Raw genomic sequence first — 19,325 nt, 5'->3', positions numbered from 1 at the left:
CGTTCTTACTGGACACACAAGTGTAATGGAATGTGTTTAGGTGGCAGGCTCTCCAAAAGTAGGAAGTCGGGACAAAAACACGCAATGCAGCGCCGGAAGTAGAATCTGGGTTCAGAGTACAAAGTGACTCTATCAGATGCAAGGAAGGAATATGGCATTTGTGTCTACGAGGAGGGGGGGTGGATAATATAGTCGTATGGGAGGGAAAGAAGCCAGCGGGAGCGTGCCTTGAATGATGGCAACAGTGTCATACTATTGGAGGGATTTAAAAAGAAATTGGAACCAGAGCTGCAAATTTGATACTCAACAGGAAGCAATTCTGTCCACCGACGGGGGCCAGATGCTGGGAAGTCGTCCACAGCTGGTAGATGCTGAGCAGATGCTGAAGTGAGGACAGCGTTGAGGAAATGGGGCAGCCGACTCGAGTCAACAGATTCAATGAGCCAGGACGGGTTGAGCGTGGAAGTTTGGCTGCCAGGCAGAAGGGTGAACTCAAGTGAATGGAAAGCACAGCGTTGGCTATTAAAAATGATGAAATTTTCTGCTGAGCAAGCTACAAACTTCTACGTGAAGAAAGTCTTTTATAGTTGGATCGGCTAGAATAGGCATTGATATAGTATGAGCGGACGATGTTAAAACAAGTTCTGCCAGTTAGCCCAGCAGGACACTCACCCCCGATCCGGGGTGCAAGGGGGCATACAAACTTGATGCGACTAAGCTCAATGACACCAGATCGACGCTGATTGTGCATATCGAGTTCTTGATGGACCATGAAGAGTTGCGTGTCGCGATCAGGGGTGGGAGGAATCTTCGAGTACCACAGTACAAGCGCCAAAATGGGGGCATCACGATCAACTCTCTGCTCCGAATATCTTCTTCGGAAGATGGTACGAAGTTCAGCTGGACGGTAGCCTGGATGACAGAAGGTTGTAAGTACCAGAAAACCTGTGAAGCATGTCACTCACGATGGATTCCACGCGCATTTTCATCCATCAGCACCATGACAGGCATGTAACGAGATTCACCCCCAACCAGCGGAGGCCTGGCATGGATTGTAACATACTCCTCCTCTGCAAACTCATGGGGTGGGACTGCCCGTCGAAATGAATGCCAGATATCGATGAACTCGTACGAGTCCGGAATGGACAAGTCATTATATGTCCATCGGGGACCGTTTTCAGATCCATCATCTCCATTATCCAACATCCGACGTATAGAGGAACCAAAGTCAGGCACCCCAAACAAATTTGACGCCTTGGAAATTGGGATACACCTAGAATGCGGATCGAGCGCAAGCTTAATCCCACCGTCATCCTGTATGGCTGGAGCAAGTCAACACAACAATATGATACATTCATGTATGTGCGCACTGCGTGCAAGTTTGAGACGCTTAGCAAGGGATGTCCCCCCATTGGATTCCGGAGCCTGCCTTGGCACCGGATGACTGCCTTCCTCACCATTTCTTTCGACGCCTGGCAGCAATTGTTCCGACTCCTGTGTGGCCCAGAATATTATGAGTCAAACTTAGTAAGGGGGAAAGGATATGTCTGTACTTGCGACTTCTGGGATAATTTCCATTCCGTATATAGCGTTGTAAGGGGGCAAGGGATCTACCACCCTAACGAGAAAGAGAGGGGGCCACAGAGTTGGGAATGCTCAGGGGAGGTTCAGATGATGAGGAAGGGGGGAGGAGAAATGGTCCGGGTGCGATGTGATAAAAATGATAAATCTCGTAAATCTCACTAGAAATCAAACTGATGGGAACTCTGTCCCTGCACTATGTCTTGAGCCTCTTTGGCTTCGTATTCGCCACTCTGGGCGCTGGTAACGTCTGCTAGAACTTCATGTTCGTTTGGGAGCACCTCTCTCTGTTGGGGGAGTCCTTTTTTGTAAATACAGGAAAGAGGCAGTTATAAATATGAAAGAAATACGTGGAAATCCGAATGATCCGACGGGTTTAGGACGGCAACAGATCCACAAGGAACAAATAAGAAAAAAGCAATATCAAAGAAATATTGATGTTGTTAAGGAAATAAAGAACCATGGCGATCGGAACAGCCGCTGAACCAAATGCGTCACTCGTAACATCGTTCGACTCGTGTTAACAAGGGCTTTCCAACGATACCAAATTCGTCCGGATCGGTGGAGAATTGATGGAGATATGGAGGAAGCGGCAGAATATGCCGGTGACAGTTACCCAATTTGGAAACTGATGGTTGTCCGTGGTCGGGAATGGCTTGAAAGAAATCGGAAAAAATATGGGAAACGTGGAAGGGGTATCTGGAACAGTGGTAGATGTGTTTCGGGAGTGGGATACTTGACATGGGTGGTAGAATCGCGATAATCGACTTGTTTGCGTGGTACCGGCTGTGCCCACCTACAGCATTCGGAGCGCTATCTTTTCTTGAACATCAAGGAAATTGACTATTTGTTGTGCATAGTCACGCTTGTTTGACATGCAATACGGTTCCTTGCAAATTTTGATGTGCTGAGTTTCTGGAGTTTCTGTCGAGAAGTTGTCAGGGGTGCCTTTGCGACATGTATCATCCATAAAATGTGGAAGGGCGTGTAATTTAGGAATATTCATATGGCCCTGTTCCCGAGAACCATTCTGAATGAAGGCTCTCTTGTACCGATGGAAACACTCTAGGCTCCTCTTCATGAGCTGCAGGTCAATCTTTGATATGATGGGGGACTGTGCAATAAAGATGTAATCCAGCAATGAACGGACTGCTTTCATAATCGCTGGTGTAACTGCATCGTGCCCTGCGATCACGACGACAGCAATGCTCTGAAAGGCCTTGAACTCCCTCCCTGAAGCCTGAGATATGCATGAGAGCCCATTGGGGAAGTGTGGGGCACGGTTGTCTGGAGGCTGGGCGATTAGACGTCGGTCTAGCTCTGCCTCACCCAAAGTTGATGTAAGCCATGAAACAACGTGATCCCAAAAGAACTTGTAACAACCGTGCAACAAGTCCTGACTGACGAAGTGGGAAGGACACTGCTTAAAACCCTTCCAATATGGTGACTCGGTACAACCACTCAGTCCAAGCTTAAGCCTTTTTGCCTCTTGGGAGAACTCAAAGGTGGAAGCATGAGGGTATTGTTCTCGCAAACGTTTTAGTGGGTCGAGAATCCAGTCGCGCGTGCGTGCTGGATGTTCAGTGTACTCCTCTTGGGCATGGTGTGGAACTAAGCATACTGAACAGTTGCCTGTTTGCGTTATGGCAACCATCTGTTGCTCTTCAAGATCGGCCAAGTGTGACATCAGAATTGCCACGCACGCCCGTACCAGGCCATCGGGACCAGTCATCAACCTGGGAACTTGCTGAACAGTGAGAAGGGGGGCTAATGTGATTTCCAAACAGTGATGAAACATCTCTTGTTGTACGATTCCAGGCATGCGTGCAGCTTCCTCAAGAGTTCCACCCGACGTGTTGAATGTTGTCTGGGCAAATTTGCAAACTGGTAGCTTTGCAAGCAGCATCCAGGCGTGGCGGTTGATTTTTCGGTGGACATCCTTATGGATGTTCCCCAGAGATATATAAAGTGGGTGCATACGTTGGTCACCTGTAAAGTTCGTGAGATGTGTTTTATCGGAAGCCAACATCATGCTTAAAATAGTGGTCCCATCAGGGAGATGTGCCTATTATTGTCATGATTCAGCATCAACCTTGCTGTGTCCGGACATGCGCCTACCTGTTGTTCGTGCCAGTCATCCCCTGTAGCCATCTCATGATAGACCCTTATGTCACCATCAGCTGTAAAGACCTTGTATGGGCCGAAATCCATTTCGCCATTGAAGCTCGGGTTCTGGAACAGAAATTCCAGACACTCAACCGGGTTTCGGCGCATCCACTCCTGTGGTTCTAGGGGTGCGTCATCCATGGTAATTGTCTCCTGGTGCCATCCAGGTGCTCCTGGCATAGATCTTACTTTACCGTACATTGTATCTGCTGATCTGAAGCTGAAAGGCCGTTTTTGGACCTGTTCCGTTTGGCTATGGTAAGTAATTTTGTTAAACACGAATGATGAACATACATATTTAAGGTTCAAGAATCCGTTGATTGCCCCCTTTGAAATCCCTGTTGTGCTTAACCACTTCACCATCTCCCATTCTTCTTCACTGTCCCATGGCCACCACTCGCTTCCTTCAGCCTCCATTTTTTGTAGTTTGTCCCATAGTGTGAAAGATGGGGAAGAGAAAGTCCAGCCAGCGTGTGCATCCACTTCTACACGATACTCTCTGCAAGAAGTATCTTCTGGGTCGCTGTGTGTATCGCTTTGGCTGCTACAATCATCACCTCCGCCATTGTATGTGTTGGCTTGGTCATAGTGAGCATCACCACCGTTGCCATTATTGCTCCAAAGATTCTGAGTGTTGTCTCCACTGTTATGGGTGCCATCCTGGCCATCACCATCACCAACTCCACTGCCGCGGGTACCATGGGCCCCATCTTGGCCATCAGGTCGGGTTGGGGGGGGGGGGCGGCTGTCCATTCCACCTCGGCCTCCTGATTGCGGATGATGGGGCCCATCTGGAATGCCAGAACACTTCAGTGAGTGATCAGTTTCATTATCAGACAGTTACTTACTGCCTGTTATATTGTGTCTGCCTGAATTTGATGCAATGTGACAAGCCAAGACTCGTATTTCTCGCTTTTCTTTTTCCCGACATTTTTTGCTGTGCCAGATATGATTACTCAGGCCACCACCTTGCTGAGAGAATGACCGCTTGCAGAACCGACAGAAGACGCGCCCATGCAGTGCTAGGCTCAGGGAGTCTGACATTCTTTCTGAAGGTCGGAGTTTGAATTGCTATTTAGATTCAACTAATTCTATTCTTCTTTTTTTTTATTCCGCACTCCCGCTGTTCAAGTCCCTCCAAATGCCACCTAAAGGTCTCAACACCCGCGCACGAACTGGCAATTCTAAACCCAAGCAAGTTGACCCAACAAACATGGCCGAGCCTGCTATTCCTCGTCAACCCACCCTGAACCAGAAGCAACGGAGTCAAGAGCGTGGCCACAAAGCGGCCGAAACAAGGAAAGCAAACCTTGCTGCAAAAAGGGCTCAAGCTGCCGCTATTCCCTCAGATGGAAGTAGGGAGGATTCCCAGCCTGGGTTTGCCGAGGGTTCACCGTCTCGCGATGTCTCTCCCACCACATCAGACAGCAATTCCCAAACAATGCGCCTGTCTACACTTCCCTCTGATCCGGAAGCCTACCACAAACGGAAAGCAACTAAAGTGCTCATGGAACCACTGGCAAATTTCCCTGGACACACTATCCCAAATGCTCCTTTTCATCCAGTAGCTGGGATGAAGCGTAAGTTTCAGGGTGACGTGGCAGGGCCTAGCTCCGAATTAGTTCAACCAGTGCAATGTGAGTTGGGTTCAGGTTACCATTTCTAGTGGTGGCGCTCACATCAGCCCACTCCGAGGTTTTTCCCCCGCTGCCTCCTGGGCGTCCTAATAAGGTTTCAGTCTCGACGTCGGCACGACTTCAGAATGTATGTGTGACAATCAATTCATCACTCCACAGGAACAATATTTTTCCCACTTTCCCTATAGGTGCAAACTCAGGAGTTCCCATTCCAGCTTCCGTCTCAATTTAGTATGAATGGTCATCGTCATCTCACTGCAATGGCTCCTCATTGCAACAATAATGTGGATGTAAGCATGCATCATACAGCTAGATGCAATGTTGGTAACAATCTTGTACTCCTAGGTTACTATTGATCCGGCTCTTGCTATGACGCCATTGAGAACTCCAAGAACAGAGAGGGAACCGCTTTCTACAGTAAGATGTCTTGTTGGTGTGAATGCATACTCAGAGATAGTAAAATGTTCACTTAGCCCGCATCTTTCAGAGATGATGAAGAGGATGTGAAACCAAAGATCAAGCTGCTTACAAAGAAGGAAGTCAAGCAATCGATTGGTGGTGTTGTGTATGATGAGATCAGCACGATTTTGCTGACATCTCTGTTTTCCAACTGTATGTTCCCAACCCGGGATTACTACCTAAGAATGGCTGCAATGGAGACGACAAATGTGATTGCAAGGTACAGTGATAGCAAGCTGTCGGATGGATTCACAGGTTACAGCCCCAAGGAACTTGTGCGGGTATGCACCTCAGTCATCTATCTTGATGAACATTCACGAGTTCACATTTGAATAGTTCTGGAATGATGTTTCCTCATTCTGCACCCGGATTAAAGCAAACTGTGCTATGCATGTTGCAGTCCTTTACCAAGTCCTAACCAATGGAGACAAAAAAGCGGCAAAGGCTATGGCTACCCTTGCCCTGGAAGGGGAGAACAACTTCTTCTTCCGTGAGTTTCACCCTGCAGGCAAAAAGGTCTGTTACATTCATGGCTAACCCCTTCATTTAAGTATCCAATTTGCATCTAGGCTCGTCATTGTGCATTTGGTCACCCAGCACTGAAAGTTGTCCTTTCGGAAACATTCAAACTCCTACCTGCTCCGAATGTATTCTCAACATGGATTGTCCCCCAACTTGTAGCTTCCTTCCCAACTATGGTTTTAGCCTTTGCTGGCACAATTGTGAGAAACTTTCCTATTGGATTCATCTTACTGATCATGACCTTGTTCTAGATCTGCCACATACTTGACTGTTATGTTGACACTGGAGAATACAACTCCAAGCTCAAGTTGGACAACAAATATGAGCACTGGTTCAAGATATACACGGATTGGATTAATGGCTGGGTTTCAGAATTTGGTGATTCTGCTTGGGAAAAAGTCGCCGAAAAATTTGTATCAGATGTCCTGTGAGTATTTCCGTTCTTTCTGTATCTACATCTCATTTGAACTCTTCCATGACCTTTAGTGATGAGTATCGTGAAGATGGATCACACAACGCACCATTGCTGATACTTGATACTGATGGTGACATCGATGATTTGTGAGAGCGGGTGGGATTGACATAGTGACCATTTTGGCAGAATTTTGACGGTCTTGATTTCATTCTCTTGATTCCCCTCCCTCGATTATTTCCTGCTGTCTTGCACCTTTCCATTTTCTTATTTTCTTGTGCTTTCCTACCTTGTCCTTTCCCATGTTCTTGCACTTTCCTCTTTTGAATGTGACTTCCAGACCAACGGAAAAACAAATATATATATATATGTTCATCTGGACTAGGATGGGTGTCGCAAGCGTAAAAACCCATGAGGCACAGAAGTACTGGAAGCACCAGAAGTGCAGGGATTGTGTGTAATGAAGCCTAGAAGCATTAGAAGTGTTGGGAGTGCAGGAATCATGAATATGGATGAATTGAGAGACCTTTATTAAAGCCAATCAGTTGGTTTGCTCACTTCAGACAGTTTAGATCTGTCAGGGCACGGACGGTTATCCGGCCGGCCCGGACCCCTATCCGGATAGGTTGAGTACCCATAAGCCGATATCTGCGTGTGATTTGCCATAGTTAGAACGCAGGCTGTATTCAATGCGCTATTTCCGCTATTGCGTCATCCCTCACCCGTTATCGCCCCCTTATCTGCATGATCTATTCTCCTATTTCATGCCACTTCTCTATCGGCTACCATGTGTTCCCAATGTAGCCGCGCTCTTATGAGGTGCGGAACTCATGTATATAAGGCCTTATCGCCAGCTGGGTTGGCCCCCCAGCTTTTACAATGACTAGTTTCCCAGGGAGATTCTTACGCGTGAACTGACGTGCGGACTCTGACAAGATCCAATCAAATCCATTTGAAGTGCCTGATTTTGATCAAGGGAATTTGCTGATGTGGGGAGAGGGCAAAGGCCCAATGATAATGGCTGATTGATGCAAATCCATGAAGTAACTTACAAAATAATCAGCTTCCTAGATGTCCAGGGACCATAGCTATTTACTAATGGTGTCATATCCATACATACCCGATCCTGAACTGACTCCCGGACCCTCATCCTCGCCACCTCCAGAGTCCTACCCTATCTCCATCCACTCCAATACTCACCTCGGACTGAACATTACTCCTCCTGCCACCCTCCTCCTCTTACTTGGACTTTCAACCCCGCCTCCATAACCTCCATAAGCTCTGCAGCCTCCAAGCTCCATGGATCATACTCAGCACTTTTGCCATTTGTAATGTATCTTTCACGCTTTCCCCTCATCCTTATTTGGACTGCTGCTTCTCTCCATTCTAGCCAGTTAGTCATCATCCCCACTTCACCTCATCCTCCTGCCCCTCTGGGCTTTTCCCTCCCTATCTCCTTTCAGATGTACCACAGGTTCTGACCTATGACCTTTGGTGCCACTCCACTTCTGTCATCCCTTTGTTCCCATTTGGATGCCTTCGTTCTGATTCGGACCCCCTTTGTTTCCTTGTGCTATCATCTCCCTTTTATATACAGGCACTTGTACATACTCATTTAGACCTTCAGTCTAAAATCGACCTGAAATGCCCCCTAGAGACTTCCTGCTCACTGCCTCTGAAATTAAGGACCAAATGGACAAACAGCAATGGCACAGCACTCCGCACGAGTCGCTGAGGCCAAGGTCCCTCCTTGCTAAGTCTCTGGTTCCCCTCTGGAATCGTCTGCCCTCACCCAGTTCTAACAAATGGAAATGATAAGAGATCGGATGGAGCTTGAGCTGTGTGTTGAAACCTCAAGACACTCGCCATAATTCTGGCGAAAAATAGGTCACATGGGGGTGAAGGTTTGCAACATATGTTGCTGAGCCTCAAAAACCCCTCTGAGATGAGCGCTGAAGGAGAGAACGAAGGAAGGTCAGTTGGGAGGTTCAAACGAGACCACCACCAAGCTGTTCCCTGGTTCTCTAGTTAGGATGGGGAAGTGTACTAGTGTTGTTTATTGTAAATATAGTACCAATCCGAGTGTTTTGGCTAATTCTATTTTTATGGGTTAGTTTTAAAGTTCCTGGGAATTGACTTACAGATAAACCGAGCCCTGCGGAGCTGTTTCTTTATTGAAATTTATTAATTTGTCTAGGTGTAATTTTGTGTAGCGTTGTTTAATTTGGATTTAAACTTGAATTTAATCTTCTACTTGGTGAAGTTTCAAAGATTCTATTCAGTTAATGAATTTGGATGGTGTCTGGAGCGTCCCTTGAGTTTGTTCTATTTTTGTCTTATTTTATTGCTTGTTTTAACAGTAGCAAAGTAACTGTTTTGTGTTTACACTTTGAAATCTGGAGTGTTAACCAGCTCTCCTGTTGAAATATCTACTTAATATTTCTCTCCTTAATTGCTGCCTTTTACTACAGTGGCAATCTTAACTGTATATCACTTTTTCGCACTGGAGTGACAACCAGAAATGCTTGAGAAAAATAATACTCTATTTTCTTACTTCTCTGAGGGGGGCGAAAGGTCGCAGAAAGGGTCTCCCTTTTATACTCCTTGGGTCGCCTTCCTTTTTCACGCTCTACCTTCTATTTACAGGATTTATTTACAGTGTATTTTTCTCAAACTGAATAAAAAGTGAAATTTTCACGCTATAGTTCCGCTGCGCTTTGCTGCGCTGAACTGCGGTCTACTGCGGTCAGACTGCGCCTGGAATCCTTATTGTCCTTCCTCGCCTAAGCTATTTTAATGGTTAATTAGAATTTGTCTGCGCCGCATTTGCCGCAGTTCCCTATTTCAAATTCCCCATATTTCCCATTAAGTTCGCTATGACTCGGTCATACTGAATTCAAACCTCGCATTACTATGCGTGCGACTGTGCTGAGACCTTCAGCTGATTTATTCCAATTTTATTTAGTGACATTTTAGTTAAAATGAGACTGAAATGATAAATGAGTGAATTATTCAGGTTTAAAACTGAAAGAAAAAGTTGCTAGTAATCAAGAATTACTCAAACGAATGTGTTATAGCTCTCTACTTCATTAGAACATCGTTCCCTAAAATTCCCGCCATGGTCCGTCGTAGTTTAGTAGTTTTCGTGAATTTCGTTCATATTCCCTGATTCCCTTTTGTATTATCACATCCTAATCCTCCATATGTATTGTTCGTTGTTATAGTAGGTCGTCCTCGAAGATATCATATTTTTATGTATTTTATTTAGGGCTCTAGACCTCTTGAAGCTGTCTTCCCGCGTGTTTTCAGGTTTCTAACTTCATGTCCTTGTATCTCATTCATTTCTGGATGTTTTCTCACGTTCTTGGTATCATAAATTTCCATTTATTCCCACCTTTCCAATGGTACTAAGGTTGTGTCCTATTTCCCTGTATTCGTTGAGTTAGCAAAGTTTCGCGCGCACATTCGGTAATCACGTGCGTCGTTCCCATAGTTGTTCGTATGCGGGAGCCGTTTTCGTTTAGTTGTTCGGGATTTATGATATGCGCGGGTGTTTATTTCTTTCATATGGGCTTCTGTGATTTATTTCAGATTTTTCCCTCATGATCTAAGGTTGTTTTGCACCTTTCGTGCTTTGTTTTGACCGGGCTCTTCCTTATTTGGACGGAAATTGGTCTTCGCGATCTGCCGAAGTGCGGATCTCGGTTCCGACGGCCGGTTCCCTGCGCATCGCCACCCTCACGTGTCATTACACATGATGCGGATTCCTATATTCCCGCCATGGGTATAACTTCACAACGGCTGGACCGTTTGGGCTGAGAATTTGCATAACTATAGTTTCCTATTTTTCATATTTTCCGTGTAAATTTCGTTGTATGTTTTAATTATGGATCCTACGCAATCATCGTCTTGTCCCTGAGCTCGGACTTTTGATGTCGCTATTCCCGTTATTGGATTTCTCATTAACGCATGATCCTTTTATTATGGAAATTTGGGAGGATTAAGAGTAGATCCTTTCCTTTCTAATGGGCTATCAAGCTTGTCTCGGTCGTTACTAGTTAATCTTCGCGCTTGCTTTTTAGACATTGTCCTCGTTTTGCAGGAGTTTTAGTCATATCTCCGTCGTTTATGGGTAGTTTCCCCTATAATTACTCTCATTGGTTCCGTTTGGGTGACATCTACATTTCCTATTATAAACACGACTTTGACTTTTGCATTAGTTCCTGAGGAATCTTTGTTCCGTGGTACTTCCATCCTTGCTATGTGTGCGGACGTGGGAAAGTAGTTTCCGTGGAGGTTCTCTGATTATTTTTATAGTCAAATCTTGGTCGATTGTCCTAATTCTTGGTTTAATATTTGCTATAAATTCCCCCGAGAATTCCGTCTCGTTGATGGTAAGCTTGAAGTATTTTTGTTATTTTTCTTTCTTTCGATTTATCGTGTATAGTCGTAATAATTCGTAAAAATTCGTAAAATTCGTAAGAATTCAGGTCCTTCTATGTTCTCATATCTACTTGTCGTATGAGGTTTTGTGATTTATCTGGCATATTTTCATAATGGGTTTCCATAGTGTGGCCGTTATTTCTCCTACAGCGCAAAAAATCATGTGTTTGACAAATTTACAGAAATATGAAAATGATGATATTTTTTTTTGAATCTGCCAATTACAACATTTAATAGGGGGTTTCATGGTAGGCCAGATTTGTTTAAACTGAATGACCAGACTGAGTTTAGATTGGATAAGATTGGTCCGAGTTTTGAGGTGGACTTTAGTTGCAGTTTAGACCAAACCAAAAAAAGCGTTCACAGTGAAGGGGTCTAAACTGAAGTCTAAACTTGATTCCTGTTGCATTCCTTATGTCTGTTGATAAGTCAGGTGATCCTCCTTAGTGGTGCTGGCTGTCTTCACTAGAGTGCATGCTTTGCATTGCTGCTACCTACACAGCATTCGATCCAAGCATCATTACACAAACCGATCTGCACTAGTTACATAAAATGCTATGATGCAGGAGATGAAGGCATGTGTGTTCTTGGATGCAACATGGAGGAGTTGGTAGGGTGCTACAGAGGTTCTTTGAGTGCATGAAGTTCAGTCAGTCAGGTATCAGACCAGAGTGGAGGACAGTGCTTACAGAGGGCACATTTGGATGGAGATGTGGAAAGGTTTGCCATGTCATATCTGTACATACTCGATCCCGAACCGGCTCCCGGACCTCCATCTTCACCACCTCCAGGGTCCTGCCCTACCGCTGTCTGTTCCGATATTCACCTTCGGTCCTGACACCACACCTGAGACCACACCACCCCTCACCCCTCATGCCACCTCCACCCTCCTGTCCTTCTCCTACCCTATCTCCGTTTGCTCTGATTGTTATAAAAATGGGGCCTAATTGGCCCATTTCTATAGCGTCCGGGTGCAGGAGGGGGCCGTGACATTGAGAAGATGTTACAATTAATGTAACAGATGTTGTAACAATGGGGTTTACAATAACATGGACATCGGGTGTTTTGGGTGATAATTGTTGGTTATGTTCTTCTTATCTACATGTCACGTGATAATATACTGTACAGAGGCCATAAGAGGCTAAAAATGGGAATTTCCCATTTCCATAACACTGATACTCATCTCAGACCGAACATCACTCCTCTCACTCCTCCTCCTACTCCTCCTCACAACACCTCCACCCTTCCGTCACTCTCCTACCCTTCTCCCGTCCACTCCGACACTCACCTTCGGACCTGACACCTTTCCTCTCCTCCACTCCTCACCCCTTTCCTCCCTCCTCTCTCTTCCCTCTGACCCTCTTCTGCTGACCCTCCACCAAGTTACAACCTTTCGCCGCTGTCCTGTACCCTGTACTCAGACACTGCTCGTACCTTTGCTCCAAGACTCCATCATAGTCCCAGCCTTGGACTTTGACTCCACCTCAGCTTTAGTCCATTGCATTGGTGACCTCATACTACGTAAACACCATTGCCAATATTCCTCGGACTTTCAACCCTGCCTCCATAACCTCTGTAAGCTCCACAACCTCTGAGCTCCATGGATCATCTTTGACACTTTTGCCACTTGTAATGTATCTTTTGCGTTTTCCCCTCATCCCTATTTGGACTGCTGCTTCTTCCCATTCTAGCCAGTTAGTCATCATCCCCACTTCCCCTCATCCTCCTGCCCCTCTGGGCTTTGCCCTCCTTACCTCCTTTCGGATGTACCACAGGTTCTGCCCTATGACCTTCAGTACCGCTCTGCTTCTGTCATCCCTTTGTTCCCGTTTGGATGCCTTCGTTCCGATTCGGACCCCCTTTGTTACAAAAATGGGGCCGGAGGCACCCATTTTCGTCCATCCTTAGCGCAGGAAGAGGGAAAGGTTGGGAAATGGGGTTCATATGGTTATACAGATGTTAGCGCAGCGGGTTTTTGGTTGTTTATTGATTAATTCAACTATATTACTATATAAATCACATGATACAGAACCCATAAGAGTCTAAAATGGGAAATTCCCATTTCCATAACACCCTTTGTTTCCTTGTGCTTTCACCCTCTCCATTATATATATCGGCACTTGTACATACTCGTTTTAGGCCTTTAGTCTAAAATCGACCTGAAATGCCCCCTAGAGACTTCCTGCTTGCTGCCTATGAAATTAAGGACCAAATGGACAAACAGCAATGGCACAGTGCTCCACTTGAGTTGCTGAGGCCAAGGTCCCTCCTTGCTAAGTCTCCGGTTCCCCTCCAGAATCGTCTGCCCTCACCCAGTTCTAACATGGACATGGACATGGACAAGGACAAGGACTGAAATAGTAGGGATATCGGCAGATCCCCTGAGAAGAAACGCCAATATCCAGTGGTGTGTAGAACATGAAGTTCTCTTCAAGTTGCAGAAGAACAGGGTGAATCGACAATAATTCAATGAGCAATGGAACTACACAAAATGGCGATAAGAAAGTTACTCAAAGGAGACAGATGCTGCTCATGCTTCCACAGACCATCATGCACAAGGGTAAATCACAGAATATGGCAGACATTGGAATCCCATTGAGAGGAACCCTTGCACCTTTGAATGTGTATGTACATGTTCTTCAAAGATGAGTGAAAAGACGAATGGGAATGGTAGTTACAGATGGGTTGTGACAGTGAGTAACATGTGACATATGAGATTTGTCTACTAATAGTACATAAAGAATATAAAAGTCACTAGGTGAAACCCGGAATGGAAATTGAACATGTCAGCACAAGTGGCAGAAATAGCATAATTTCACCAGGACAGAGTGACACTGCTGTGCAGGTAATGTCTGGTATTAACAGCAACATCAAATATGGGAATTGGCAAACCCGGATCTGCAGTCCCACTGGTGGTTAGGGACCAAAGGCCCACTAGGCACTCAATTGCCGACACAGTGTGTCTATGCCATGCAAGTGATTTCTCACAACTAACTTCATGTTGTCCTTTGTGTTTCGCTTTTTCACTTTGATTATTATGTATGGCAACAGTGGCATAGTGCCCCCCAATTGTACAATGTTTTGGTCCTCAGGTAGGGGATCCTTATGCTTACACTTATGGCCTGTCATTATGTAGCACTCAGTGGGTGTGAGGTCTTAGGGTTGCTCAGCACACAAGGCCGTAAGTGATACAAGATGGTGTATTTTACAGTGGTGTGTAAGCGGTTACCCAGAGGTTCCCGCTTGTCCACGTGACTATATGTATCTAGTTTACATGTGACTCGGGGTTCGGGGCTATTGCCCTGACAGTGGGACACTTGGATAACAGGAAAAATGATTATAATGTGTAAATGTACAGCAATATAAGCAGTTGAACTAATAACAAGACATCAGACATAAGGAATGGAAAATGGAATGTGAAAGGATATGGTATGCACAACTATGTGTGAAACATGTAGCATTAAGACAAAGGTAGAAAGGGGTATGATATCTACTAAAGATATGAGCATGAAGTGCATACTGGTACATTGTCATGGCTTGCTCCTCCAACATGGTCCCTTGGTGGCATGTCTGTGACTGGGTCTGATGGACAAATGGTAGGATGGGAACTGGGGATGGATAACTGTATTGGAAAAGTGTAAGGAATGGGGGTGTTTGTCATGACTGACAAATCCCAGGGCTCCATCAGTGGTGAATCTGCTGACATGAAACCCAATCTAACCAGCCCTCGATCCAATGTCTGGCCCCCTGCCCTATCGAGTGAGACTTGGCCAACAATCAGACCCTGGACCCTGCTGGCATTCTGACTTCACCTCCAGGTCCTGAGCCTTTGGTGCTCCCAGCATCCAGTCCCTCTGTTTCTCCTAGGCTTATGGCACAACTCAGTCTCACATCTCTGCCTCCTCCACATCCTCTGCATATTTTGCATCTTCCATATTCTCCACATCTTTGTCAGAGTCTGAAATATTGTCAGAGTCGGGAATACTGTCAGAAGACAGATGGAAGGCAGATTGGGTTTCTGTCTGAGTTGAGGTCAGAGGTGTGGCAGAAGTCTGTTGGAGTGTGCATGCACGGATATGCAGGCAGAAATATGCAGGCAGAAATATGCGGCACATCCAGAAGCACTGTTCAAGGTTAGCAGAGTGGGATCGCAGCCTCAGCAACTCAAGTGGAGCGCTGTGCCCTGAGCTTGACATCTGGGGGAGATCCTGTATTTATGGACTGACACTTACAGCAGACTTCAAACAAGACTTGCCGGCAGAGCGGACCTGTAGGAGGAGTGCGGACTCCACGAGCACAGACTCAGAGGGGGGAAGCCCCCTTTGCAGAAGGAGGGACTCAGACCAGACAGGGGGGGGTACTCTAGTTGATTTCAGACTGAGGTCCCCAAAAGTATTTACAAGGTATAAGTAGGTAAGAGAAATCAAAAGAGGGACTGGTCAGTCCAGTGTGGAAATAAGCAGAAATGAGTGGGGACTTGTCAAACTAGACCAAGGACGAGAACCTGGGAAATGGGAGGCAAGGAATGAATAAAGTCAAAGCGGATCAAGTACCAATATTGACAGATTAAATGAATGAATAGGAAAGTGCAATAGCACACGGATCAAGTGCCAATATTGGCAAGTTAAGCAAATGAAATGGGTGAACATAATAGGCACTCGGCAAGGAATGAATGAATGCTGCTGAGTGGCAAAAGGCCAAAGGGAAAGTGGGGTCAGTGCACGGCACCGACACAAGTCCGCAAAATGGGATGCGGGAATCAGCGTGGCACTGATAAGTCCACAACAGAGGGTGGTCTGTCAGTGCTGTCACAAATGAGGACAGCATGATAGCCAGCAGGTATGGAGGGGAGTGTTGACCTGACTACAGGGTGTGGAGGTCAACCAGGGGTGGCAGGGGTGCAGAGGGTGCAGAGGTGGGCAGAGGTCCGGATGTGGAAGATGCGTGGAATATGGAAGATGCAAAACATGCAGAGGATGCAGAGGCAGGGATGTGAGACTGAGTTGTGCTATAGGCCTAGGAGGAACCAGAGGGACTGGATGCTGGGAGCCCAAAGGCTCGGGAACTGGAAGTGAAGTCAGAATGCCAGCAGGGCCTAGGGTCTGATTGTTGGCAAAGTCTCACTTGATAGGGCAGGGGGCCAGATATCGGATTGAGGGCTGGTTGGATTGGGTTTTGGGTTGGCAGTAAGGCCCTATGTATAAGGGCTTTAGTTTTCCTGCCTTTCCTTTGGGTAGGTTCAGCTTATCTGTGGATAAGTATGCAAGCTCGCCTTTTCTCAAAGACAGGTCCAGGCATCTTTTCTTATTCACCTGGATTGTTTGAGCAGCGCGATTGTGTATTATCGCATTGTGTGCTGCCATGAGGTTTTCCTTCGCCTTTTGGGCGAAGTCGTTTACTCCCAGGTAGTCTGAGAGTGGTGCTGTTAGGCACATCTTTGGCATATGGCCATAGATTAATTCGAACAGGGCAAATCCTGTCGATGTGTTTGAGCTCGCGTCAATTGCGAATTCCGCCATCAACAGTTTCGCTGCCCAGTTGCGTTGATCTGGTCTAACCATCGCACTAGTATTTGTACTACTTTTTGTATCATTCTTTCCGCTTGGCCGTCGCCTTGCAGGTGGAATGCAGTTGTGAATTTCAACTGCACACCGAGTATTCAGTGTAGTTCACACCAAAATTTTGACATGAATTTCGAGTCTTGATCTGATATGATCGAGTGTGGTAGCCTGTGGAGTCTTACAACTTCACAAAGAAATACGAATGCTAGTTCTTGTCATATCCGTGCATACCCAACCCCGACCCGACTTCCGGACCTCCGCCCTCTTCACCTCCGGAGTCATAACCTACCGCTGCCGTTCCGATACTCATGTTCGGTCCTGGCAACACACCTCCTCCTTACCTCCCCGACCCTATCTCCGTCCGCTCCGATACTCATCTTGGACCGAACACCGCCCCTCTCGCCACCCTCCTACTACTCTGCTCCCCACTTCACAACACCTCCACCCTCCCGTTATCCTCCTACGCTTTCCCCGTCCGCTCTGATACTCACCTTCGGACCTGACTACTCTCCTTTCCGCCACTCCTTCTCCCCTTACCTGTCCCCTCTCTCCTCCCTCCGTTACTCCTCCGCCACCCTTCCGCCAAGTTACGACCGTCCACCGCTGTTCCGTACTTCGCACTCGGACACCACTCATACCTTACTCCGAGCCTCCGTCATAGTCCCTACCTCGGACTTTGACTCCACCTGGGTCTTAGTCCATTGCATTGGTGACCTCATACTATGTAAACACCATTGCCAATATTCCTCGGACTTCCAACCCCGCCTCCGTAAGCTCCGTAAGCTCCGCAACCCCTGAGCTTCGTGGACCGCCTTCGGCACTCTCGCCGCCTGTAATGTATTTCTCGCATTTTCCCTTCATCCCTATTTGGACTACTGCTTCTTTCTATTCTAGCCAGTTAGTCATCATCCCCACTTCCCCTCATCCTCCTGCCCCTCTGGGCCTCGCCCTCCCTACCTCCTTTCGGATGTATCACCGGTCCTGCCTTATGACCTTCGGTACCTATCTGCTCCGTCTACCCTTTGTTCCCGTTCAGACGTCTTCGTCCCAATTCGGTTACCCTTTGTTCTCCTTGTGCTTTTGCCCCTTCCATTATATATATCGGCGCTTGTACATACTCGTCTTGGTTTCAGTCTGAAATCGACCTGAAATGCCCCCTAGAGACTTCCTGCTCACCTACTGTGAAATTAAGGACCAAATGGACAAACAGCAATGGCACAGCGCTCCGCTTGAGTCGCTGAGGCCAAGGTCCCTCCACGCTAAGTCTCCGATTCCACTCCGGAGTCGTCTGTTTCCGCCCCATTCTAACAGTTCTAGTGCATTTGTTGTTGTTTTTATTGGAATTAGGTGGACATTGGATGTCAACCTACAAATGATTACCCAGAGGTAATCATATCCCAAGCTTGTTGGGAATGGACCTGTGAAGTCCATAGCTATTGATGACCATGGTGTCTCCAGGGTTGGGAGTGGGTGAAGCAGTCCGGGATTTCTCCTGGTGCTTTTCGCTGTTGTTTGGGTATCCTTCCTCATCGACTTCCACCAGAAGTGTTGATGGAGGGTTTCCACTGCTTTCTTGGATCCTAAGTGTCCAAGTGTTTCGTGGATGTTTTCGAGGATTATTCCTCAAATGCACTTCCTTTCATAGTTCCCTTTTGGGACTACTATTTGGGTCGTTCCTCCTTCTCCAAGTCAGGTTATCAGTGCATGTTTTATGGAGAAGTTTTTGAAATTCCCCAGGCTCTCTAGGATTTCCTGGTGGATCTGGCTTTGCAAGTATCCAGATTTTATTGCCTCAATGAGGTCTTTCTCTTCAAATTGTTTTTGAAGGTTCTCTTCTGGAATTATGATTTCTTCCAGATTTTGGGCACTCCCCCCTAGAGCTTCCTCTAGGGTATTTCTTGCGCATATTGCTGCGAGTCTCTTTCTCTCTGAGTTTTTACTCAGGGTACTGCTTAGCAGCAGTTCTTCGTATTCCTCGATTCTGTCAGGGATAGTATCTTCTGCATTTTTGTCCAGATGGATGTCCACCAACACATAGTCATCAAAATGCAGATCCTTGTCCGTTGATGAGTCATAGTACCGTGAGAGTGCATCTGCCACTTTGTTCTTGTGGCCTTCCATGTATTTTATTTCGCAATTGAAGCTTGCGAAGAAGGCTTGCCATCTCAGGTGTCTACCTGAGTTGTGGTTTTTCGCTTTGAAATATTCCAAAGCTTTGTGGTCCATGATTACTGTGAATTCACAGCCTCCCATGAGATTATCTTGCCATCTCATGAGTGCTTTGAGGACACCCAGTGCCTCAAGCTTGTAGGCGAAGTACCTACATTGTGTGTTGGTGAACTTTTTGGACATCAATGCAGCCAGGCGGCAAGTCTGTCACTTTTCACCTTGTCCAATTAGTGCACCCATGCCCGCTGGGCATGCATCTGTTATGACCCAGATGTGGAGTTTGGTCCTCTCTTCTTCTGAGAGGCTTTCTGGTGGATTCCACTGGATGGGCTTCAGGATTGGAGCCCTGCATGCTAGACGTTTGATTTCATCAAA

The 19,325-nt window shown here is 46.5% G+C and overlaps 2 protein-coding genes across 2 annotated transcripts; one reads left to right on the top strand and one right to left on the bottom strand.

Annotated features, from left to right (window-relative positions):
• Positions 1–2,377: 2,377 nt before the first annotated feature.
• Positions 2,378–4,110, bottom strand: EI90DRAFT_2904255 (uncharacterized protein; the record flags this gene model as incomplete). The annotated part of the gene is made up of 2 exons (XM_039054166.1): positions 2,378–3,646; positions 3,700–4,110. 2 exons carry the CDS (start codon positions 4,108–4,110, stop codon positions 2,378–2,380), a joined length of 1,680 nt encoding a protein of 559 aa, XP_038922721.1.
• Positions 4,111–4,960: 850 nt separating this feature from the next.
• EI90DRAFT_3207802 (uncharacterized protein) lies at positions 4,961–7,238 on the top strand (the record flags this gene model as incomplete). Its single annotated transcript, XM_039066437.1, has 10 exons — positions 4,961–5,384; positions 5,414–5,511; positions 5,573–5,674; positions 5,730–5,801; positions 5,858–6,124; positions 6,180–6,359; positions 6,413–6,565; positions 6,617–6,792; positions 6,852–6,926; positions 7,163–7,238. The coding sequence occupies 10 exons, from the start codon at positions 4,961–4,963 to the stop codon at positions 7,236–7,238; spliced, it is 1,623 nt and encodes a 540-aa protein (XP_038922720.1).
• Between the last annotated feature and the right edge of the window lie 12,087 nt (positions 7,239–19,325).

The sequence above is a fragment of the Cantharellus anzutake genome (genome assembly GCF_015039405.1).
Source record: "Cantharellus anzutake strain C23 chromosome Unknown EI90scaffold_3, whole genome shotgun sequence".
In the NCBI taxonomy this organism is placed as follows: domain Eukaryota; kingdom Fungi; phylum Basidiomycota; class Agaricomycetes; order Cantharellales; family Hydnaceae; genus Cantharellus; species Cantharellus anzutake.
Note: the sequence above shows the minus strand (reverse complement) of the source record. Positions and strands in the feature narration are given on the sequence as shown.